This window comes from Quercus suber, unplaced genomic scaffold (assembly GCF_002906115.3).
Source record: "Quercus suber isolate HL8 unplaced genomic scaffold, Cork oak 2.0 scaffold_166, whole genome shotgun sequence".
Taxonomy (NCBI): domain Eukaryota; kingdom Viridiplantae; phylum Streptophyta; class Magnoliopsida; order Fagales; family Fagaceae; genus Quercus; species Quercus suber.
In genome coordinates, this window is record NW_027069627.1 from 720419 (window position 1) to 745444 (window position 25026).

The window sequence follows — 25026 nt, forward strand, 5'->3', positions numbered from 1 at the left end:
TCTGTCGATCATCTATTAGCCTCCTCCCTGACCGTCTGTCCCATCAAAGGTCATATCGGTGCTCAAGTGGTTCACCCTGATCAATGTTGCCCTGCCAAGGGGTTACATCCCCATTAATGCGGCTAGGAGGGTCAGGTGAGCGTATTCAATGCAGAGGTGACAGTTTACCCAGGGTTCGCTCCTTCACCGTGCTTCTGCCGCCGACGCGTGGCACCGGGCCCTTCTCCTCCTCGGATATTCGAGGAGTCCTGTGGTGGGGCAGCCTTCGTATTTTTTCGAGGTCTCGAACGGCCGAAGATAGGGCCATCCTCAGACCCATCATGCGTCATCGGCGTGGGCCATTTGGGCCTAGTTTGAAGTGGGCCAAGGCTGCCCAATTTTCTGGCCCCACAATAGCCCCTCAAAATCTTACTGCACGCATCCTCGGCCTTACCCCCCCCCCCCCCCCCCCCCCCCCCCAAAAAAAAAAAATATAAAAAATAAGTTACATAATTAAAAACCAAGTGAGCATGCAAGCTTGGTGTATATTCTCTCTTATAAAATGAAACCAACCAGGGCTAAATTATTTACAGTAAAAAACAATTTAATATGGTATATATAATCAACTGCCTTGACATCACAGGATAAAAAATTCGAAGTTGATATAACAGCTTGATTTTTCAACAAATAAACAATGTAATGTTAGCTAGTATATCCAAATACAAACAACCGAATCAAGATGACCTACCAAAAAAGAAATAATGGACCCTCTGTAAATCAAGAAAAAACTTTAAATGGTAGATAAAACACAATCTTTATGTTTTATATAAAAATCTCTATCATCATGTTACAAATAAAAATTGTAAATATACTGATACTAAGGTGGCCAAAATATCAAGGGCACGATATGAACTTGCTCTAGACAATCCAAAATGAATTAAAATAAGGTGTAGTGAAACACAAGGCATAGAGTTTGTAAGAATATCAATAGAATTTTACCGCACGAGAAAAACGCAATGCATCTCTTTTAGACAAATTCCCATAAGACCATCTTCTCACTTGAAAAGTAGCTCCCTCGATCATTGGTACTGCTGGCACTGAATAATCAGCTCTACGTCGTTTCTGCAATCTCTCCTGAGACTCAGGTCCTTTCTTTTTCCTTTTATTACTCATCTCAGGTTGGTTAGCCTCTGCATAGCTTTTGGTATTTCTTGCAGCACGAGGAACTAGAGCATCCTGAAGGAGAACAAATGTCTAAATGATTAAGAGATTCCAAAAATGAAGAAAGAACTCATAAGCGTAACAAGCAAAACTCAAAAAGGTTAGCACGGCAAAGCACATACTTCAGCGTGGCCTACTGCTTCTGGCTTTATCCAACGACTCCAAAAGCTCCCATCATCTTCAGCACTACCGAAATTGGCAACCTGGATGTAAACAAATAAATATATAAAGGGTTTTAAAAATCATTAACAACCTGTCCGGATTTAAAAGCCTAGAGGAGTGAAAAGTTATTTAAATGAACCCACATATTGCTCCCAACCCCAAAACACTAGAAGAGGGAAAAGTTATTTAAATGAAGTATTTTTTTACATTACTACATTACACACACATTCAGTGCCTTGGAACTATGACCTAACCCTCTCCATCCTATCCATATAAGGGAAGGAGGTACCATTTGAGCTAGCAGTCACTGGCTAACAAAAAAATGTCAAAGTTACTAGAAGAAGAACGACCAAGATTTAGCCACCAAGAAAATGCTTTTATAATCTTGCCTTAAAAGCACTCAACAATTCATTCCCTTGCTCTCCACCAGGTTCCTTCTCTTCAACTTTCTCTGCTCTTTCAAGAATTTCATCAATGTCCATGCTTAAAAGTTTCTTCTTGCTTTCTTCATCATTCTTGTCTTCCTTAAAAAGTTCCTCTGCTCCAAACCTTAAGATAGCCGATAGCTCATTCTGCAATCATGAAAAATACAAGATAAATCAATTCTGCCAAAGGACAAAAAGTACAGCAGTCACTACAAAGTAAAATTCCGAAAGCTGCATTAAGGCCCAAGAAGAAAGAATTGAGCTACAAATGGAAGCTTATAAGCTCACAAACTTCTTGTGTTTCTGCTTCAAAGTTACCATGTAATCCAATGAAATTTGATAATCTTATTGTAACAAATGTCCTTACTTTGTCAAAGAAACTCCCTTTTTTCGATTCTTTCTTCTCCAATCTGCCCTCTGCATTTAATTTTTGGATCACCAAATGGTCAAGAACCTATAGAGGACACATAACACAAAAACATGTAAAATTATTATCTCAAATTTCTGAGGAAAAAAAAAGATTCACGTAAAATGCATGAACATTGGTAAAGATTAAAATGTTTACACGCTCACAGACACGAACTAATGCATCTAAGAATAACTGGCAAAAAAGGAATTAAACAATTTAAAACGTTTTTGTGCAGTATACCATTTTTTTCTTGGCTCGCTCCAGGATATCTTCCTCAACACTTTTGCTTGTAACAAATCTATAGATGTTAACAACTTCTTGTTGTCCAATTCTATGAGCTCTACTCATTGCCTGATGCAAAACAAACAATAATAGTAAACAACACAGTTGAACATATATGCTATTTTTTTTTTTTAAGTAAATAAGAAACTTTATTAATATGAAGAAAGGCACATCCCAGTACACAAGATGCGTACTGGAGATGTTCAATTAAGACAGATTACAAGAGTCTAGAAACTCCAAGAAATTGGAACTCAAGTATCCTGGCGTTACAGCCATCAATCAAACAAAGACCATAAGACAATCATCTGAATGAACATGTCCACTATTAATCATAATCAAGAAGCATGAAGCCCAATGACATAATCACAAGACAACGGGAAGAGAGACTTCATCCAGTACAAACCTGTAAGTCATTTTGGGGATTCCAGTCTGAATCAAATATTATAACTGTGTCAGCCGTTGCAAGGTTGATACCCAGGCCACCTGCCCGAGTTGAAAGAAGGAAGCAGAAATCATCACTCCCAGGAGCATTAAAATGATCCATTGCCTGCTGGCGTAACTCAGACTTTGTACTACCATCAAGCCTCTGAAACTGAAACCCTCTAAGCGACATATACTCAGCTAGGATATCCAGCATTCTGACCATCTACAATAAATCATGTAACCATGACTCAATCACTTTGATGCATGCGAAAACTCAATACTAGTTCAGAATCTGACACAAGTCACACAATTATAACTCATTAACAATCTCAGTGCAATGTCAATACAGGATGGTACCTAAGAACGTCAGTCAATTATAAAACTATCTAAATTGAACAACTTTAAATGAAAAGTCTTAGGAAGACAAAAATTCAAAATAACTTTGAAGGTTTTTTTTTGTGTGTGGGTGGGGGGGGGGGGCGGGCGGGGACACTTGTGGAATTTACTACTACTAATGAAAATATAACATGTAACCAATAAAACCCCTTTTAACATGTTAATTCTAAAACTATTCTCCATCTCTTGTCAGAATCCAACTGCATTCCCTTCAAGAATCATACCCAAACAGTGACCTCTTATCATAAACCAGTGCACTACTGCACTCCCTTTAAGAGAGCATACCCTAAAAATCCATTTAATAAAAGTAGCTCTATCTGGCAGAACCAGCCACCTAACAACAGTATCATCAACTCGAGCTTGCTTTATTATGAAAGATGGCATTTTCATTCCCAACGCCAAAATACATATACACAGAAACTGTGCTCCCATTGACAGCTATTTACACCCCTAACCTCGTCAACGTGGGACAAAAAGGGACACATTTTTGTTTAGTTTGATTGGTAGAAAATAAGTACCAAACAGAAACCAACATTGGTACACATTTGCATGCAACTTGTTCAGCTCCCAATAAGTTCATCTAGAATCCATGATAACTGACTTATAAATCAGGTAAGCCAATTACTGGTCTCGAGACAAACTTCCAGTCAGGTAGGCAAATCACATGCCTTAGATGATACAGGGAATCTGCATAAGCCAATATGTCACTTCTACACTAACAGGACAATTACCTGATACTTGATTGATCACTTCCAAAACATATTTCTGATACTTCCAAAATAGTTCAACTAAAATCTAAGTAGCTAAGAAACACCATATAGATATCCATGCACAACAGGTCAAGATAATTTATCCTGCTGATTAGCCTATCTACATGCAAAGATATGAAGACTCAACAAAACAAAACTACAACGTAAAACAATAGACTATTCATAGCTTTTAAGCTACAAATTCAAAGCAATTATTCCAGAAAACAAACCTGGGAAAAAATCAGAACACGATGCTTTGTCTCATGTAATCTAACAAGTAGCTTATCAAGTATGACTAGCTTCCCGCTGCTTAAGATAATTCTCTCCAGTTTACTGCCATCATTTCTTGAGTCCCCACCATAACCATGGTCCGCACTTTCAAACAGGAAAGGATGATTGCAGCATTTCTTCAACTCTACCACAATATTTAAAAGTGAAACCTGGAAAGGAGAGAATATAAATATGTGCCAATTTTTAAATAGTTAACAAGCAAACAGGCATTATTGAACCAATTACAGATTCAGTCAGTTTTATGCCACACAATGCATACTTCCTTTTAATTACTAATGCTATGAAATTATGATGGAGATCTTTTACGGGACATACAGAGATGTTTCTTATAATAATGATAAATGGTGTTCAAGCCTTAAAACCATATAAAGCTAAAGTGTATAATAACCTGATTCCCACGAACACCTTTGTTCAGGTCATGAAAGTTGCGTTCCAAAATCCACTTGTAGTACCTAGATAAAGGCAACCAGCACCAGGTGTGCAGATAGTGAATTCAGATGGCATGATTGGAAGAGTAAAACTTCACTGCAAGCTGATAATAGCACTTACCGCTTCTGAAGAGGAGACATTTCAAGCCGAAGNAAAAAAAAAAAAAAAAAAAAAAAAAACACAGGCAAAGGACTAGAAAAGGAGAGAGGGGCCTGACTCCTATCTCTATTTATCACGAGGGGCACCGGCCTTTCCAATTGAATAGCACTACACATTGGGCCGAAAGATAGGCAAGGAAATTACCCTCCCCTTATATATCTTTTTTGCATGGTAACAAGTACAGTTACTCAAAAATACAATTACCTAATCCAAAAGACGTAACTAAATGTTATGTTTTGAAAATGATTTTCTATTATTTATATGTTTATTTACATTTGGTTATTTTTATTTTCTAAATGTAAAATGCATTTTAAAAAAAACATGTTATATATATATATATATATATTTGTAGGATCAGTTTTTGTTGCCCAAGTCTAAAGGATATGGGTTAAAGGCCCAACGAACCCAGAACAATGAATTTGTAGAGAGTGGATCGAAGGTTTAGGCGCTGGCCGGCGTTCACGAAGCATGAACTCTTTTCTTTTATTGAAAAGTACTAAGACTAGTTTACAACTGGGGGATGCTCCTCGGCCAATGGCCGAGGAGGTTTTTTCTTTCCCCCACCAAAAAAACACCCCCTTTTTACACTTTGCTTCCCTTTCTTATATATCTCTCACTCTCACCCTTCCTTCTTCCTTCTGTCGATCATCTATTGGCCTTCTCCCTCACCGTCTATCCCATCAAAGGTCATATCTGTGCTCAAGTGGTTCATCCTGATCGATGTTGCCCTGTCAAGGGGTTACATCCCTATTAATGTGGTCAGGAGGGTCAGGTGAGCGTATTCAATGCAAAGAATTAGGAAAGCAAGAGGAGCAAAGATTTTTTTTTTTTTTTTTTAAAAAAGGAAGAATGAACAAAGAAGCACAAAGGACTAAGTAGTCTTTACCTACACAACTTTTTATCTCTTGTTTTCTCACTATTTTGGAGAGATTGTGATTTGGTGAGTAGAAGAGAAAAACAACCAAGTCTTACAAGTTTTATCTCTCCCTTCTTTCCAACCAAATAATCTCCTAGCCATTTCCTCTTTTATTTTCCACTTACCTTTTTCCATCCTCCCCAAAATCATCCCAACTAAACATGCCATAATAGTAGCTTTAGTATCTTTTGGGTAAAGGGAAGGAACCAAGATTTTAAGTTAGGGGGCGAGAGCATAAGTAAAAAAATAATCATGAAAATTGAAATAAACATCCATTTAGTACTAATAAACTATTAATAAATAAAAAGATACAAAATCATTGTTTCCTAATACATTACAATGCAATCAAAATATATACACAAAATCAATGTATATATTGATTTAGGGTCTTATGCGATTTTACAACATTTGATGCAAATGTTCTTAGAATGAAATCAATGTAAAATTGTATTGGACGGGGCCAAGATTTTTGAAAGAAGTGTTTAGAATATTGGAATATATATTGTGGGGGGTAAAAACCCAGAGCTACTCAATGGGCCTGGGGCACCATGTTGAGGAGTTTTAAATTTTCGAGGAGCAATAGTTGGTTGGAACGGCCCATCTGAAGGCAGGAAGCCCAGAAGTAGAGGGGGAGTACCGTCCGAAGAGGTCGCTACTGGTCCGAAGATGTCTTACTCCTTAGTCACAAATAACCTTGATCAATCAAACATGTGGAAGGTCCAATTGATCTTCCTAGCAATCCCAATGATAATGATAAGTTCTGGGTGGATCCGAAAATGATCAGAACTAAAAAATATCTAAAGGAAAAGCTGCTACCACCGTATTTAATGTACTGCAACAGCTTTTCTGGCCGCATTTATGTGGAGAAGACCCCTGAACAGTGTGACCTCGGCTACCGCCACTCACAAAGAACTAAAGTAGACACATGACGTGACACGCACTTGAGTAGATACGCAGATGAAGAACAGGTGGACGATGGAGATGATAGGAAATGATGCTATATAAAGAAGAAGGGTCCCTGATAATGGGGGACGGGAGAAAAAGAGAGAAAAGCTTTACTGTAGCTCTGAATGTTGTAATCACTGTTCACTTAATAAAACATCTCTTCGGACATCCATTCATGGAGTTGTTCAAGCATTATTTCAGGTTATCATCACTGCAAGTAACCTAGCCAACCATTGTTTACTTCTTAACCAGCCCAGCTCTTTCGCCCACTCTCTACAAATTCATTGTCCTGGGTTCGTTGAACTTTCAACCCATATCTTTTGGGCTTGGGCTACAAAAACAGACCCTACAATATATATATATATATATATAGTTTTCTTTTCTGGGGTTGATTGAAATTTGAAGAAGTTTAGGAAATAAAAAAAATGTTTTGATAAATATACCTGGTGAGAGAGAGAGAGAGAAAGAGGTGAGTGTGTTGGGAGTTGGGAGTTGGGAGGAAATAACTAGGTGAGAGAGACACAACACAGGAAGAGAAGAGTGGTCATTTCATCGTAACTTTAGCAATTGCTTTAGTTTTTTAGGAAATCAAATGTTTGGTAAAGCCAAGTTACGAAACCTTGGAGAGAGAGAGAGAGAGAGAGAGATGAACGTGTTTTGGTTCTTCTCTCATGCTCTCTGTACGTACATATTTTTCAATTCTGAACTTTCATCTTCTTCATTGCTATTATATGTTGTACTTTTTGTTTGTGTTCTCTCTCGAGTCGTAGTGGTACACCTTTTGTTTTTAACCATTTTAGCAATTGTTCTAAGCTATGCAATTGATCGGACAATTTCCAAGATGAGTCTAGGCTCTCTAGAATCACTGCATGTTATCATTATGTTTGATAAATTTGTGTGCTGAAAAAAATATTTTTTAAACTTATATTTTGGCTCTCTGCACAAACTAGAACAAGTTTGTTGTTGTTATAACTTATAAGGCTACTTATTATTATTCACTAGTGATTTTCCTATATGGTAATTTTGTTACAACAGCAATCAAGTCTTAATCCCAAATTTTGGTTGACTATAAATCTTCAACAAATTAGTATGAATCAGCCACATAATAAAATGACTAAATTTTACCATGGTTGTCAACCAACTACCACAACCCTCTTCTTTTGTATATATGATACTAAGCACAGACACAAGTGGGCGGATTAGATGATCATATTATTAATAATATAATAAAATGATAAGTGACACAAGAGGGATAAGACATGTGTGACAACTGACAAGTCATGGAGGGCTACAAAGACAATGAAATTGCATGATTAACACATGATGGATGAGATGAAGGTTCCTCATTAAAAGTGCTATGAGTGGGTAGCGCCATTTACTATCTTTTTAGGATTTTAATAGAGAAGTTAACACCTAAGAGCATCTTTATCAGTTGTGCTAAATGTGCCAAATGCCAAATATTTGGCACATTTAGCACACCAAACACTCAAAATGTCCTTTTATCAGATGTTCCAATGCCATAAATTTTGCCACATATGAATAGTACCGTGGCAAATATGCCACGGTACAGACGGAAATGGTATAAGTGAAAACATTTTTTTATTCTCTTTTCTCTCTCCTCTCTCTTCAGTTTTTTCTTTTCTCTTCTCTCTCACTGATTCCTCTCACCTCTGTTCTCTCTCACCGGTCCTTTGGGTTGAATCATGGGCATCTTCGGAGATCGGCGAAGCAACAGTAGCTACAACGACGATGGGTCAGTCGTTTGACGATGGGTCGAATCATGGGTCAGGCGTTGCTCTTTGGCTCGTGCTTGGTGTTCCAACTGCAACGATGATCGGAGTTTGAGGTCTGATGGTGGTGTTCCTACTGCAACGATGATCGGAGTTTGAGGTTTGAGGGTGGTGTTCTTCAGATTTTCAGTATGGGTATGTGTTTGTTTTGATTTGTTCCAAAATTTGGGTATGGGTATGTGTTTGTCCGATTTGGGTGTGGTGATGCAGGTGTTCTGATTTGTTCCGATGGGTTTGTTGTTGTTCTATTTGGTTGATCAAGGATTTTGGATGGTGGATGGATTGTGGCTGTTCCGATTTGTTGTTGTTCTATTTGGTTGATTAGGGAGTTCCGATGGGTTTCTGGTTTTTTGTTGTTTCTGGTTTTTTGTTGTTGTTGTTCTGATTTGTTCCGATGGATTGTGGCTGCCACGGTGGTGGTGGTGGCGGCAGCGGCAGCAGTGTTGTGGTTGTTATTTATTTTGTTAAATATATTATTTTATTGTGTTATTTATATTATTTTAATGTATAGAAAATATTATTTTAATGTATAGAATTGTAGTATAAAACATCTAATAAATGGAATGTTGTAAAATAATGTGATAAAATAATAAAGTAAGGTTTTAATGTGGCAAAATGGCATAATTTTTGCCACATCTGATGCGGATGCTCTAATGATAATACCATGGACAAATATTCTAGAAGTCAAAGATGATACACCATGTCATAAATAACCATTTATTATAACCATCAAAATCTTACATATAAATAGAGGCTCACGTTTTGAAAAAAAAAAAAAAAAAGACACCTGAGATGGAAAAAAGATACAGAAGGTATTGCACTTCATCAATTACTATAGCTTAGTATCGACATAGTTGTTGCATCATATTAGCCTTTGGATGAAAAAATGTGGGAAGACTGTAGCTGATGGACATGCAATTTGATCATGATTGATGATGGTTGAAGTACCAATTGGCTATTCATGCAAAAAGTTATGGTGCTGGCTGGTATTGTCATTATATATATTCTTATTCCATTCATTGATTTTTGTCCATTTCTTACTCTCATTTTTGTTTTTTTAGAAGATAATACAAATATAATCAAACTTAATACGAACAGCCATAAACCCTGCAAGTTGCAACTATATGGGCCTCTTCTTGATAAGCTTTCTTGGATCCTTAATAGGCCCCCATATAGTTGAGTCATTGAGTGAATAAAAATACATCTTACCAAAACTTTAATAGTAGCTTTAGTCCTTTTTTAGGAAATTAATCAAATGTTTCTGTAGAGCCAAGTTGCAAAACCTTAGAGAGAGAGAGAGAGAGAGAGAGAGAGAGAGAGAGAGAGAGAGAGAGATGAGTGTGTTTGGAGGAGATAGCTAGGGTGGAGAGGCACAACACAGGAAGAGAAGATTGGATGATCTATTGTTGGAAGAATTGGTTGATGGGTCTTCTTATAAGAAGCTCTCCAATGGCAAATACGCCTGCCTTATTTGCTCCCACTCTCCCATCCTCGATTCTCCTCTCATTCTCTCTATACGTACCTTTCTTTCAATTTTCAACTTTCATCTTCATCATCACCATTATATGTTGTACTATTTTCTTGTGTTCTTTCTTGGGTCGTAGTGGTAGTCACACCTTTTGTTTTTAACTTGTATTTTGGCTCTCTGCACAAACAAGAATAAGTTTGTTGTTCTAAGGCTACTTACTAATCAAGTGTGATTTTCCAAGATGATCATATTGTTACAACAACAAGATGTAAGCCTTTAGTCATAAATTGGGGGTCGGCTATGGATTCCTAACAAATTAGTCCAAGTCTGCTGCATGTATTAGGGAATGACCCAACACATATCTGTGGTGGATCCTATTAGAAGTATGTCATTAAATGATTAAATTTACTATATCCTAATAGCTTAAATTTTTGGGATAATAGGTAGTTTAATATGGTATTAAAGAGGCACTATTTAGGAAAGTAAGTGCGGATTGGCGTATATCATCGCCTACTAAATTCCAGTAATGTTGGTAAAATAATGGGGGCATACCATCAAGTCCTGGTACTTTGAGAGGAGTCATCTGCTTAATAACTTGGTGTACTTCCCATGCTTTGAATTCAAAGGATAATTGAGCATTCATCTCGTCACTGATTACTCTGTGAATGGAATTTGTGGCTGCATCATTCTGTTGGAGATTTGCCGAGGAAAATAGATCTTGGTAGAAAGCAATTAGACATTGTGCTATATCTTCAGGGTTTGAATTCCAAACTCCATTTGCATCTCGAATTTTCAAGATTGAGTTTTTCCTCTTCCTTTGAGTGGCTCTACTATGAAAAAATTTTGAATTTTTATCACCATTGGCTGCCCATAGTGCCTTGGATCTTTGGAACCACATTCTGTTCTCCTTGTCCATCAGTTCAGAAATATCTTTCTTCAGCTCCCTGAGTCAATGATTTAAACCAAATCTCCATGCTTCTTTCTTGGCTTTAACCAATAGCTTTCTTTTTCTTACTAGTTCCCTTCTTACATTCCCAAAATGATCCCTATTCCACTGCTACAACTTCTTGCCACATTTCTCAATTTTCCTTACAACCTTGCTTGATAGATAAGCATTGACATCAGACGACCACACTACTTCAACTACATTAGAACAGCCTGGATCTAAAAGCCACATTTCTTCAAATCGAAAGAGCTTTGGTACTGATGCTACTTCCAATCCATCAGGAATTATCCATAGAGGGCTATGGTTTGAAGAGTTAGAAGATAGATGCTGAATCCTCACTCCAAGGAACTTCATTAGCCAGTCATTGGTTGCTAGCCCGCGATCCAATTTTTCCCATATTGAATGCCCATCTACAAAATGCTTCTGCCATGTGTATGGTGTGCCCACAAATCCAAGATCTATAAAGCCACACTTGTCAATAACATCCTGAAAAAGCTGCGTTTGGAATTGGCTTCTATTACTACATCCTAATTTTTCAGAATTTCGAACTATTCATTAAAATCCCCAGCACAGATCTACGGAAGGTTGAATCTGCTATTCAATTGGCGTAGCATGTCCCATGATTCAAACCTCTTATGCGTAACTGGCTCTCCATAGAAACCAGTAAATCTCCAAGCATCTTCCTTCCCCTTATTAATGATAGCATCTATATGGTTCTTGGAGAAATTATCTATACTCAAATCTAAAGAATTTCACCAATACAAAGCTAATCCTCCTCCTTTGTTATTTCTATCCACAAAAAACAAATTGTTAAATTCTATCTTCCGTTGAATTTCTTTTAGCCTTGCTTCATTCACCTATGTTTTGGCCATAAACACAGTGGAGGGATCTTTTGCCCGAATCACTACTTCAAGCTCCTTCCCTATGCATAGGTTCCCAAGCCCACGACAATTCCAAACTATGAAACTCATTCTGCCTAGCGGGACTGCTATGCAACCTCCACCATTTCATTATTTAAATCTTCAACCTTCGAAACCTGAATCTTCTTCATAAGTAACTCTGGCTAGATTGCAGCTTCTTGACTTCTATTCCTCTTTGTCAAAACCGTTTGTTGCATTGGGGAATCCTCAAAAATAAGGTCACGTGCAACTTTTATCCACTTACGTGGGGTAGGAGAATTTTTGGGAGACATTGCACATGAGGGTGAGTCCCTAGAATTAGGGGATCTCTGCTGTGATAACTCCTCATGAGCAAATATCTTTCCTAAGAAATCTCCGAAGGATTTCTTGGTAAAGTGCATCACTAGATTCTCGGGTGAGGAATTACTGTTTTCAAATTTTTGGATAGCTACATCTATTTCATTTAGTTGAATTTCAAAATTATCGGGATTGCTGTGGTTATCCGATAAGTTTGAATTTGAAACAACTACTTCCCAGTTTGAATCTCGTCTAGGCTGTACATCTCACGGGGCAACTTCCACTAAAGTCGGTGAGTTCAAATTCAAATCTTCAGGCTTATCCACGATGATCATTTCTCCATGTGATTGATCGAAATTGCCGACAACCTTCGGAATCTCAAACGTTGACTTTTAAGCATGTGTTACGCAAGATGTCATCGATAACTTCTTCTCCGATTGAGTATGGCCCAACCTGTCCCCCATACATGCAACTTTTGTAACAACGGCCTTTCCAGGATTGTGGGGAATTACACAAAGCCAAGCACCATATTCCTGCTTGTCCAACCTAAGAGTACCCTTGCTAGCGAGCCAAACATCACAATCCTTATCTGAATGGGAGACCTTGCAGCACCAATAATAAAAGTTTGAGAGCTTTACGTACTTGTATGAAACCCAGATTTCTTCTTCATCATTTAAAACCACCCTTCAGCCTTGACAGAGAGGTTTTGTAACGTCCACTTCCACCCGTACTTGAAGGTAGTCACCTCCGATCATCTCATTTAGATGCCCAACCTCCTGTATATTACCAATTGTTCCTCCCAACTTCATGGCTGTACTAGTGTTGAGCATACTCACTGGTAAACCCTGCATTTGTATCCAGAACTTCATGGTCGAGAATCTGAGATTTTTTGTTGGGATGGAGAAATTGTAACGTCAAAAAGGACCACATGCTTGTCAAAAGACCAAGACTCATTCACAAGGACTCGTTCTACATCCGTATCTGATCTAAAGACAAATAATAGCACGTGATCTCCAGCTTCTCTTATTTCAAATTCCTTTCGAGTCCTCCAAAGCGGTTTGAAAGTTCTACCCATTGCCTCCATATTAAGAGCTCTTCTCATCATAAACCTCACTACCAGTATATGCTCTTCATCTGTGGAGAAAGAAGACTTTGTTAATCTGACTCTTTCACCCTCTTCATTCGTAAGGGATAGTTTTTTCCAATCTTTGAGAACTTCGTCCATGCTAAAAACAACAAGAAAACTATAAGAAGGAAAGGGATTTGTTGGAACGGATAGTAACACAATTTTGTAATTAGACTTAAAAGCATGTTCCCACCCCAGAGAAAGAAAAACCAAAGAGAAAACAAGGCCTTACAAATAACGTTATTATCTGAGGGGAGGGATTTATCACTCCAAAGAAGATAATAAAGTTCTACACTCTAGTCTCTTAACGAAGGGACTTGGGAGAGAAAGAAGAAAAGTTATAATTGTTTTTTAGATGTATAGATCATGATATTTTTAATTTTCATGCAAAAGTAGAAGGAAAAATATCTTATACCATCCACTACATGTAATACCTTTCTTATATTGTATGATTTTCATCCACATGTAAGATTTACACAACATGAGAGAGATGTTGCAAATATATTAGATACTGTCTCCAAGAGCAGAAAAGTAAGTTGTTTATGTTTAATTAAAGCAACAAACTTGTTAATCAAAGTCCACAACCTTCTCATATTTGAGATTAAACAAACGGAAGCAATGCTCCTCACTTAAATTCTCAACTATCTCCTCACAACCACCCTTTCCACTTTTCTTCAATTCCTCATAGTAATTCCCACCCACAACCATCAAAAGGTCCTTCTTAGCAACAAAAATCAGTCTCTCACTAGAACCCTTGCAACTGGTTTCAACCTAGATCATCCAACCCACCATTTGTAGGAGAAGGACACATGTTCAGCCACATTTTATTGTCATCCATGCCACATTTTTATCCTTGCTGGGATATATGGTTAAGACTTAATACTCTTCTTAAATTTATTAACTTTAATTAAGGGCATTGACGACTCGGTTCAAACTCACATGAAACCAAAAAGATAATAATATCGCATTAAGAAAAAAATGAGAATAAAATGAAATGTTCAAAAATTAGATTATTATTATATTTTTTTTAGGAGAAGATAAAAAAGTTTTATTCTAGGCCTAGTTAATTACCATACTAGTGATGGTAAGTGGTGACTATACAATAACAATTAAAGCATTGCTTTCCTATCAAAAAATAAATAAATAAATAAAGCTTGGCTTTATTAGAGTTTTTTTTTTTTTTTTTTTTATTATTACCGAGAAGGTAGCATCTGTATTAATAAATGGACAAAAAGTACAAAAATAATAAAGGATCCTACTGCACAAAAATAATAAAGGGTCCTATTGCACATCAGTGCTACTCAATTAGCCTAGTATACAAGACAAGAAAAAATAATAAAGAATGAAAAAAATGTCAGCACTACCACTCCTTGAAGCCTATTATGTTCGTTGGTTTGCCACCGACTTCTGATATTATAATTAAATGTGCTTAAATCCCTGTTCTGTGATTACTCCAACTTTAACCACATGTTGCAGATAGTCTAACACACTAATGTGAATTGAGTGTACCCTATTAGTCATAGATGTCGTCTCTATTAATATTGGCTAGGGCGTTAGAGCACACCTAAGAGAATCATCAGAGATTTTGGCTCAGAAAACCCTTTAACCTAAAGGGATGTTTGTATTCATATGTAGCTCATGGCCTCACTTTCACGTCTTTAGGCAGTAGTCACCAAAATACAAAAATGCATGTTACAATAGCGGAACCATAACTAAAATTTTTTAGCTTCTATAGCTGTGCACTGTAGCAAGAAGCTAAAAATAATAATAATATTTTATTAAACTTCTCTCTCTTCTCTCATTAAAATAATATTTTCTCTTTTTCTTTCTTTCTCTCTCTCCAACATCCCTCATCTCTTCTCTTCTATGCCGGCCAACTCGCCAGTGGTGGTGCTCATAAAATCCATATAAAACCCACCGAATCAGACACCCAGCCACTAGAAAAACACTGAATCGAACCACCAGCAACGTCAATCCACCAAACCCACATCACAAAACACAAACCCATAAAGATAGAGTAGAGAGAAAGATTGAAGCAACGCCGGTCCAAATTCCATACAACCACCATAAAACACAAACCCACATCACAAATCACAAACCCATGGTAGATCGGTTAGAGTAGAGAGAAAGATCACAAACCCATGGCACAACCCACAAACCCACCTCCTGGTAACCTCAAAATCGTCAATCCCACCATCTCCTCTGCCTCAACTGCAATCTCAGCCTCGCTCTCATTTCAAATTTGCTCTCACTCGCTCAGCAACTTGTGCCGACAAACCAGGCAAGAGTTTCGGAGAGAGAACCATGGGAGGATACAATCGGAATGGTATATGTGTTTGCATGGCATTTCACGAGCCTTGGATCCGAGTTGGAACTATTCCTTGTAGACTGCGCAGTGCGACTCGGCCGAGACATGAGTCTCGATGATTTGGAGGTGGGTATTTAGAAGACGCTATGGCTGGTTCATCTTGGTTCAAAGAAAGAGAAAGAGATAGAGAGAAAGAGAGAGAAAGAGAGAATAAAAAATAATAAAGAAAAAATAAAGAAGGGATATTTAATTGAAGTGGTAAAAAAATATCATTGCAGTGGTGGGGGCGGCGGTGGTAGCGGCGGTGGCAGCGGTAGTGGTTGTGGTAGTTGTGATTGTTGTTTATTACAGTGGATATATTATTTTATTATAATATTTATATTATTTTATTGTGTTGAAAGCTAAAATAGATCTATTGCTTCTGGATGTTTTATAAAGTGAGTAGGTAAAATAGATAAAATAACTTTTTGTAGTGTCATATAACTAAATTTTTAGCTCCACTGCTGTGGATGCTCTTAGCAAAACCTCCTCTAATTTCTTGCACTTCTTTTTATAAATTGATGAGCTCTTTGCACTTCTTGTTCTCGTTTACTCTTTAAGCACAGTAATCATTAATGTTGCTAGCGTATTCCTTAATTAAATGCTCTCTCTCCTCTGTTTTTACCAATTCTTTTGTCTTTTTTTTTTCCCCTCTTCGGAATCTAGCAAACCTCCACAAACCACTCTTATTCTAAACCTCATCCATATCTTCTAAGATATTTTTTCTCAAATACACAACACGTGCGGTCCTTTCAAGCTATTTTTATAAGTTATATATTTTTGTCATTTTCTATATGTAACACAATTGTGAAAAGAAAATTACTTTTTTTTTAGAAGGAAAAGAAAGTTACCTGATTAGATTCTTTTCCCAAAATTTAATAGTTTATCCTACATAAACTAATTCGAAATTAATGAAATAAACTTGGATCACGTTATGATAATTGATAAAATTTTAAAGAAATTGCAATAGTGAGCCGATGTGAGTAGTAAATTTTTTGCATATAAATTGCTGATGAAGTTGGTCGTTGAATTTGCACATAGTTATTACTTATTAGTTATTTACTCGAGCACCCTTATTACTAATAACTGAAAAGTACCTAAACTAATTTTCTTCTCCTTCTTTTTTTTAATAAATTAGTTTTTTCTTAAATGCAAGGGTGATTTTCAATATACAACTATTTTACAGTGGCTTAGCTTGCCGAAATTATTATGACTTCACTTTAAGAGCACTTACATTAATCAATGTAAAATGACATAAATGTAAAATTTTAACAAAACAACCCAAAAAATTATATCCATCAATTTTTTTTTTTAAATTATGCGTATTTATATAAATTTATACAACCATTGTTTGTGTAAAAATATATTTTACTTCTTTCTTGGTTCATTGGGTTGGTGGGTATGTGTGAGTGATGTGGGTATTTTAAGAAAAGTGGTTGAATGAAGAATTAATATTTTATTAAAATAACTTTTGGAAGTGTTTTTTTTAAGAATGTCAGTATAAAATAGAAAAATAAAATTTTTACACTAAAATAGATAAGAATTTATGCATGAATGGATGCTTTTAAAACCATAAATTGAAAAGGGCAGAATTTTTAACCCATGCATAGGTTTACAAAAGAATAAAAATGTGCATCATTCATAACTTAGAAGCCATGTAGGCCACAATTTTTTTAATCTCGCGATCCCTATCAAAACGTTTTTTGGACAAAACCTATGATATGATATTAATTGTTGATTTTTGGATTTAGATGTACTATTGATTATAATTCTCTCTTCAAGTTAGTATAATTTAGTTTTTCTAACAAACTTTAACTTGACAGGAAAAACAAAGAGCTAGTGACAAGGTAACATAGTTTCATATAGTATGTTCAAAGGATTTGGATTGATGCAATTACCCCCCAACACAATTTTATTTTACTATTTTTATTTTTAATATTTAAATTATTTTTTTTTATTCAAGGGTTGAAATTAAATGCTATTTTTTCCACTCTTAATTTCAACCCTTGATAGCTATTGCAATCCATGTTCAAACGCATTTTGTTTGTACAGATGTCAGCTATGCACAGCTTTATGAACTTCTGCTGATTTATATTTTTTGTCTTAAAATTAGTTTTTATTTAAAAATTTAGTTTGATTCTCTAAAAATAAATTGTGCTAGGTTTTAGTCCAGGTGATAGTTTGACTAGATGTAGGCTCGAGCTCTATGTCAATAATTGGTAATTTATTCAATTTGATATTTTCTATGTATTATAAGATTTTTTTTTTCTCGCAAATGTCCACAGTCCACAACAACTACAGATTTTTATTTCCATCAAAAAAAAGAAAAAAAAAAAGAAAAGAAGAAGGAAGGCTACAGATTTTAATAATATATATTTTTCTTGGTCATTCTTTATAAATTAATTATGAAAAGAAGAGTACTTAATTAGATTCTCTTCGCAAAATTTAATAGTTTTTCCCAAATAAACTAATTCAAAATTAATGAAAAAAATATGAACCACGTTGTGAAAAATGAAAGTATTATTATATTATTAACAAGGTTATCCAGTTAGTAGTGAGTGACTTGTAGTATATTACCAATTTATCTATCATTCTTTTATGAAAATTAAGAGTACTATGAAATATATGTTTAGGTCAATCCTGATTTTGATAGTTTATATTTAAAAATTCTTAAACCAATTAGTTAAGGTCACTTCGTCCATTACAGTCAATCACTAATTGGTTGTTAAATGTCATGTAACCTCATTAAAACTTCTTGTCTTTCTCTCAACAAAACAAATCTCATTGAAACAATGTTGTTTCAATAGGTACACCTACCAGTGGTTTAGGAGGTATGTTGGTAACTTTGAGTAGTTTTTGAGCATATTTGGTGATTTTGGGGGTATTTTAGTTCTTTTATAAGTTTTATGGGTATTTTGCTCAGATTTTGAGATATTTTGGTCATTTTAGAAGTTTTTTTAGCATAATTGGTGATTTTAGAGATATTAGAGCATTAGAATCTGGGGATGCAAAAAAAAAAAAAAATTTACATCCTCAAACACTACTTTATCTATTTTACAAAACTCATTTTACAACTCACCTTACATCCCAGTTTTTATTTTTACATTTAACTCAATAAAATAATATAAACTACCTAATAAAATAATAAAAAGTATTATTCTCTTTCTTTTTCCACCCACTTTTTCTCTTCACACACAACCACATTTTAAAATAATATATATTTGTTTACAACCTATGAACAGTAAGCACTAGCATTGGGGGGGTGTAAACACCCCCTAGTTGCTATTTTACATCCAAAATCTCAAAAATGTTGCTCCATCCGGGTATGGGTTCTTAAAAAAATTTAGAACTAGTGAATAGTTGGTTCTTATATATAGAACCAATGGTTTACTTGGATGTAAAAAAAATAAAAAAATACTATTATTTTAATTGAGAAAGGTGAAGAGAGGAAAAATAAATGAAAGAGAAGAGAGAGAAACATGATTTTTTTTTTAAATATATTATTTGATGTTATAGTTTATATCATTTTAATGAGTTATATATAAAAATAGAAACTAAGATGTTGAGTAAGTTGTAAAATGAAATGGTAAATAAATAAAGTAGATTTTGAGGTTGTAAAATATAACTTTTTTGGAATCCTGGATGGGAATACTCTTTAGGTTGCATATATGCAACCATACTATTCATAGGTTGCAATTTTTTATTTTTTATTTTTTTTTTAAAGTTTGCAAACCCGGATGGAGTGGGTTTTGAGTAGCTTAGGTTGTAAAATAGTAACTGGAGGGTGTTTACACCCCCCCAATGCTAGTGCTCCTAGGGGTATTTTGGTTATTTTAGAGATTTCATGGGTATTTTGTTCATTTTTAAGATTTTGATGATATTTTGGTCATTTTAATGGTTTTTTTTAGCATATTTGGTAATTTTATAAAAATCGAGTTTGGGTAGGGTATAAATTTCTATGGGGTAAACAAACGGGATAACAATTGGGTATGAGTATTAATTGAGTAAAGTAATTGGGTACCCATGGATAAGTTAATTGGGTATCCATACCCTACCTATGGTCATTCCTACCCGCCACCCAAAAAATAAACACTAAAGAAAAAAAAAAAAAAAAAACTCTATTTTCGGAAGCCTTTCAGTCTAGGATCAGATTCATCAATTCGGCCTCTTATTAGTGTGCAATTTGATTTTCTGCCGAGAGGTGCTACGTCCACAACATTTTCATAACAAATCATAAGTGGTTAGTTGTTATTAGATCAAATTTAAACTTAACACTAAGATTACTTTTTTGCCTCAACAATAACAACTAGTAACAACTTATCACTTATGATTTGTTGTGAAAATGTTGTGGATATATCATTTATCTTTTCTATATTCAAATTTTTTTTTTTTGAAAATTTTTAAACTAGGTAAAAGAATACATGAATGAAGAGCTACACATGGCACATTCGAATGTTAGGCAAAGCCACACGAAAAAATACATTACAAAAGCATAAATTGGGCATTTTTAGTTTGAGCACGATAATCAAGATATGATTGACATGAAGTTGTTTGGACTAGGTGACAAAGGGGCTAATCTGACAGATAGGGGTGTGCAACCAACCCACTAAATCTAACCCAACCCAACCCAATCCACCGGGTTGAGTCGGTTTTTAGGACTTGGTGGGTTGGGTTGGGCTACAAATTTTTTTTTGATAGCGGGTTAGGTTGGGTTCGGGTTATAAAATTCTAAACCCGCCAAACCCGACCCAACACACTTATATATTTAAAATATATTATATAATTAATAAATTTTTTTAAATAACCAGCTCTTCTTATTCTATATAAAAGCCAATTAGTTCACACAAACCCTTGAACCTTTTCTCTTAATGTGTCACCTCCCACTCCCCTCTCCCACTTCATTGCTATTTGAACCCTAACCTTCTCTCCCTCTTATGGACTACTGTCATCCATTAGCTATCATCACCGCCTCAGCGGTGGTTCTATCTTTCCAGTGGTAGCTCTCTCTTCCAATGTTAGGTAAAGTTTCTCAATGTTTTTTCTCTCTCGCTCTATTTCTCTTTCTCTCGCTTCTCCCTCACTCACTCACTCTATCTATTTATTTCTCTTACCGTAGTGGATCAGTATTTATTTTTTCTCTATGTTTTTCTTAGTTTTTTGTCCAACCTCTGGGTTCAACCTAACTCAACCTGACCCATATGAGTTGGGTTGGATTTATGTGATATATGGGTTGAGTTGGGTTGAATTTTTTTTAACCCACCATAATAAGTTGGGTCAAAAAATACCCTTAACTTGACCCATGCACACCCCTACTGACAGATGAGGGGAACAAGTGCAACAGAAGCGATATTGCAAAGGAATGGCTTTTCATTAAAAACACTAAGAGTAAGGCTGTGTTTGGTTCAATGTAAAATATTTTCCAAAGTGTAAAATATTTTTAGGTGAAAGTATTTTCAGGAAAAGAAAATATTTTCAGGTGTTTGGTGGCATTTTAAAAAATACTTTGAAAAATATTTTTAAGTATTTGATTGTACTCTTGAAAATACTATGGAAAACACAACTTGATGCTCACATTTTCTCATCTTCCAAACAAATATATAATATCAAACCAAACCAAAAAATTCATCAAATCTGGTCAAATTGAGAGAAGAAGGAAGAGAGAGAGGCGAGTGGGTTCAATCTAGAGGTGGCGGGTCACTCATCGACGAGGATCACAGTGGGTTCGATTTAGAGGTGATGGTGATGAGAAAATGGGTTCGATCTGGGTTTGACGGCGATGAGGGTCACGGTGGGTTCGATCTAGAGGTGACGACAACAAGAAAATGGGTTTGATTTGGGTTTGATGGCGAGAGGGTCACTGTGGGTTCAATCACGGTGGGTGGGTCTAAAGGATGTGACGGTGACGAGATCGGTGGGTGGGTCTAATATCGGCGACGAGAGTGGTGGGTGGGTCTGATTCCGGCGACGAGATCGGTTGCTTTCTTCACTTTCCCTTCTAGCTCTCTCTCTGTCTCTGGGTGTGTGCTTGAGCTCTCTCTCACTCTTTCTCTTCGGATGTGTTTTCCGGAAACGCTTTGAAGGTAAAATCATTTAAAATCAAAGAGTAAATGATTTTACGCTTCAAAGTGGATTTTTTTGGGTCAAAGTGTATTTAATTTTTTGTTGACTGTATTTTTTCTAGCTGCCAAACACACACAAGAGTGTAAAATGATTTTCTGAAAGTGTTTTCAGGCGAAACAAATGCAACCTAAATCTAAAATGGAATTGGTTGTGGAAGACGGTGGGGTTGATCTAAAATATATATTTTTTAATGAATAATAATAATCCCAAGCATTAAGATTAGAAAGTGTGGACTTTTTTATATATAAAAACATAGAAATTATAAATTGATGGATTTAATGATTTCAAAAAATAAAAAAACTAGCAAAAGTTAATAAATCTCTTTTTGGAGAAAATTTAATGAATTTCAAGTTAGTTATAATTTATATTTTTTAATATTTACTCATTTTTTTATATTTAATTGTTGAAATTTAAATTTATTTTTTTATTTTAAATTTTAACTATTCAAACGAATTCCATCAGCTCTCAATCAAAGCACTTTTCAAAGTATTGTCGGACTATTCTCATTCACCGGATGCTTGTCTTGTCTGAAAGTGCAAAAGTTAAAGTGAAATAACTTTTCTTCTTCTTCACGCAAAGTAGCATACCCCATTCATCGAATGCCTTGTCCTGTCTGAAAGTAGAAATGTGATTGATTACTGCGATTTTCAGAGGGAGAAAGAGATCAAATTAATTGCCATTTCAGACTTCAGAGCGTCAGCGGAGGTGAAAAGAGAAAAAAGAGACGGGACTTTCAAAAGAATTTAGGGGGGTGTTTTCGTTATTTGCTTGGTGTCGGTCCATTGAACAAATGTGTCAATTTTTAATTGGTTTCGAAACAACGTAAACTTTCTCTGATGTTCTCGTGCCAGGTTTGCTTTCTTAATCACGTAGAAGATAAACGTTGTATACTGATTCAAAGATTTTCCCAAGAGCGTTCTCATGATGAGACTCATCACGTTAATGCAGATTTTATGTGGATCGAGCATGCGGGAAAAATCAGAAACAGCCGCAAATACAGCTAGCTCTGTGTCAGGAAGATAAACAAAACGATTTTCGTGGAAAATTCTAAAAGAAACGTTATTTTCGTGGAAAATTCTAAACCACAAAATTTGTCAGGAAGTTGTTTATGAAAAATTAAAAAAATCTGATGGCTAGTCCTGCATTAGTTAATGGCTTAATGCAACTCTTATTGCGAGGTGTGTGTCATGAGATATATATATTTAAAAAAAATACTAATTAATAATTTATAAAAGGACTAGAATCTAGAATGCTTTTTTGAACATATTATTTTCAATATTCATTATCCTCTCCTTTTCAGTTTCACTTAACCGATCGCATCATTTTTATATATAGTTAAAATTATGTTTTTATGCTTTTTCCCTCCAAAATCAATAATTCCTTTAAACACAAACTGCACTCTTAGATTAAAATATTCATAAATAACGATTCTAAAAAAAAAAAAAATCATAAATAACTATATACATTATTATTGTATAAAAAATACGTTATATACATAAACAAATGTTTAGTTTATATTCAATTTAATATAAAATTAAGTATTTTAAACACAAAATTATTTTAAACTATCAAAATCTTACATAAATAGAAGATATATATTTAAAGAGTTCAAATTTGGTAATAATAGATTGTAAAATATTTCAAAAAATGATTGTCATATCAGAATTTTATTTAAAATTTAATACATCTTACTACAATTAATAACATTTCAATAAATTTTTAATTTAGTTGGATTTATATATGAGGATTAAAATTGTTTATGTGTGGTTGCGCTTATTCTTAAATGTGTGATAAGAATAAGCACAATCACAAGACAAGGTGATTTCTTTGATCTCGGAAGTTGCTTAGCACCAAACCACAGGCGAGGGAGCAGTTTGCAGTCACGGCCTGGTTCATCTGGAATAGGCGAAATAAAATTCGCTTGCATCAGACAGTCACACCACCATCACAGCTACCAAGCGAAATCAGCCACTACCTCCTTGAGTACAGGAAATTCAATGCAGCGCCAGTGAAGTTGAAACCAGTCAGAGGTGAGAAATGGAAGCCGCCGAGAAGTGGATGTATCAAAACAAACTTTGATGGGGCAGTCTTCGCGGATACTGATGAAGTTGGAATTGGGGTGGTTATTAGGGACTCTCGGGGTCAGGTCCTGGCTTCTCTCTCCAAGAGAATCGTAAACCCCTCCTCTGTTGCTGTGTTGGAGTTGTTGGCATCGAGCCGCGCTGTCATGACAGAAATAATCATAAATGCTCTTAAGAATGGTGTTATGTTTAACTCAGCTTTTGGGCACCTCCTTTTTGATACTCTATATTTGTTAAACTCTTTAAAGAGTTGGTCACTCTGCATACTCTTACGCTGGGTAATGCTGTGGCAGATGCTATAGTTAGGAAAGCCAAATTTTCATTTCCTTCTACAGGAGTATGTTCCTCCAGATGTTGTCAACTTTGTTTCTGCTGATGTAGTAGCTCTTTGATTAATTTATTTCAGATGGTTGTTTTAAAAAAAAAAAAAAATGATAAAATGATGTGATATGTTGGGATTGTAAGGGATAAAATATGAATTTTATACTATATTCTTATAGAATTTAATCTTATATTTAAAATATAAAAAAATTAATTGATGACCTAAGGGTATTAATATAGGAAATATTTTTAAAAATATTTTATGGAAAAAAAATAAAACGATTACTTTCTTTTTTACAGCTTTTTATATTTTTTTGTAAAAATTGTGTTAAAACTTTTCTAAAACAATCTATTAACAATTGCTCTAATGGCCATGTTAACATAATTCACTTAAATTTTATAATGCTAACTTTTTTATAAGAAATTGTTGGATCCATGATTTAAAATAATAAAAAAATTTGATAATTCACAACTTTGTAACAAGCTTACAATAAATAAATGAAATTTTACTTTTCGTATCAGAGCATTCATATAAATAATAACATCTTACATATAAAGAGTTCTATAAAAATAAAAATTATGAGATATAATATCACCATGTTACATGCGGCATGACACTCGTTCTATTTAAGACATTTTGCGTAACCGTTGGAGCAAAAACTTACACTAGTTGACAGAGCAAAACCTTCACCACAAGAACACCCATCTTTGTCAAATCATTCTCAAAGTATGTGTACTTGTAATGACTTTCTTACATATATACATAAATATTGTTATAATATAGACACGTAATTATAGGAATGGTGCAAATGGGCACACGTATGATATAAAGGCTCACATAAATC

The 25026-nt window shown here is 35.1% G+C and overlaps 3 protein-coding genes across 3 annotated transcripts; 1 reads left to right on the top strand and 2 right to left on the bottom strand.

Moving 5' to 3' along the window:
* Nucleotides 1-945: 945 nt before the first annotated feature.
* LOC136069401 (protein CHROMATIN REMODELING 5-like) lies at nucleotides 946-4914 on the bottom strand. Its single transcript, XM_065777874.1, has 9 exons — nucleotides 4887-4914; nucleotides 4726-4789; nucleotides 4277-4486; nucleotides 2882-3124; nucleotides 2437-2547; nucleotides 2155-2241; nucleotides 1752-1934; nucleotides 1323-1403; nucleotides 946-1215 (listed from the first exon to the last, which is right to left on the bottom strand). The coding sequence occupies exons 1-9, from the start codon at nucleotides 4904-4906 to the stop codon at nucleotides 964-966; spliced, it is 1251 nt and encodes a 416-aa protein (XP_065633946.1). The 5' UTR covers nucleotides 4907-4914; the 3' UTR covers nucleotides 946-963.
* A 6187-nt stretch (nucleotides 4915-11101) lies between these two features.
* LOC136069391 (uncharacterized) lies at nucleotides 11102-11696 on the bottom strand. Its single transcript, XM_065777854.1, has 2 exons — nucleotides 11621-11696; nucleotides 11102-11517 (listed from the first exon to the last, which is right to left on the bottom strand). Exons 1-2 carry the CDS (start codon nucleotides 11694-11696, stop codon nucleotides 11102-11104), a joined length of 492 nt encoding a protein of 163 aa, XP_065633926.1.
* A 3939-nt stretch (nucleotides 11697-15635) lies between these two features.
* On the top strand, nucleotides 15636-24252 carry LOC136069392 (uncharacterized). The gene is made up of 3 exons (XM_065777855.1): nucleotides 15636-15746; nucleotides 23641-24138; nucleotides 24196-24252. The coding sequence occupies exons 1-3, from the start codon at nucleotides 15636-15638 to the stop codon at nucleotides 24250-24252; spliced, it is 666 nt and encodes a 221-aa protein (XP_065633927.1).
* The last annotated feature ends 774 nt before the right edge of the window (nucleotides 24253-25026 follow it).

Coding starts and splice junctions, on each gene's coding strand:
- LOC136069401 (XM_065777874.1), bottom strand. CDS start 4,906: ATGTCTCCTCTTCAGAAGCG. Junction 3,125..4,276: donor GTGTTCTGATTTTTTCCCAG/GTTTGTTTTCTG, acceptor GATTTATTGTAG/ATGGTCAGAATGCTGGATAT. Junction 2,242..2,436: donor AGCGAGCCAAGAAAAAAATG/GTATACTGCACA, acceptor TGTCCTCTATAG/GTTCTTGACCATTTGGTGAT.
- LOC136069391 (XM_065777854.1), bottom strand. CDS start 11,696: ATGCTATCATTAATAAGGGGAAGGAAGATGCTTGGAGATTTACTGGTT. Junction 11,518..11,620: donor GAGCCAGTTACGCATAAGAG/GTTTGAATCATG, acceptor CTGAAAAATTAG/GATGTAGTAATAGAAGCCAA.
- LOC136069392 (XM_065777855.1), top strand. CDS start 15,636: ATGGTATATGTGTTTGCATGGCATTTCACGAGCCTTGGATCCGAGTTG. Junction 15,747..23,640: donor TGAGTCTCGATGATTTGGAG/GTGGGTATTTAG, acceptor ACCAAACCACAG/GCGAGGGAGCAGTTTGCAGT. Junction 24,139..24,195: donor TCTGCATACTCTTACGCTGG/GTAATGCTGTGG, acceptor TTCCTTCTACAG/GAGTATGTTCCTCCAGATGT.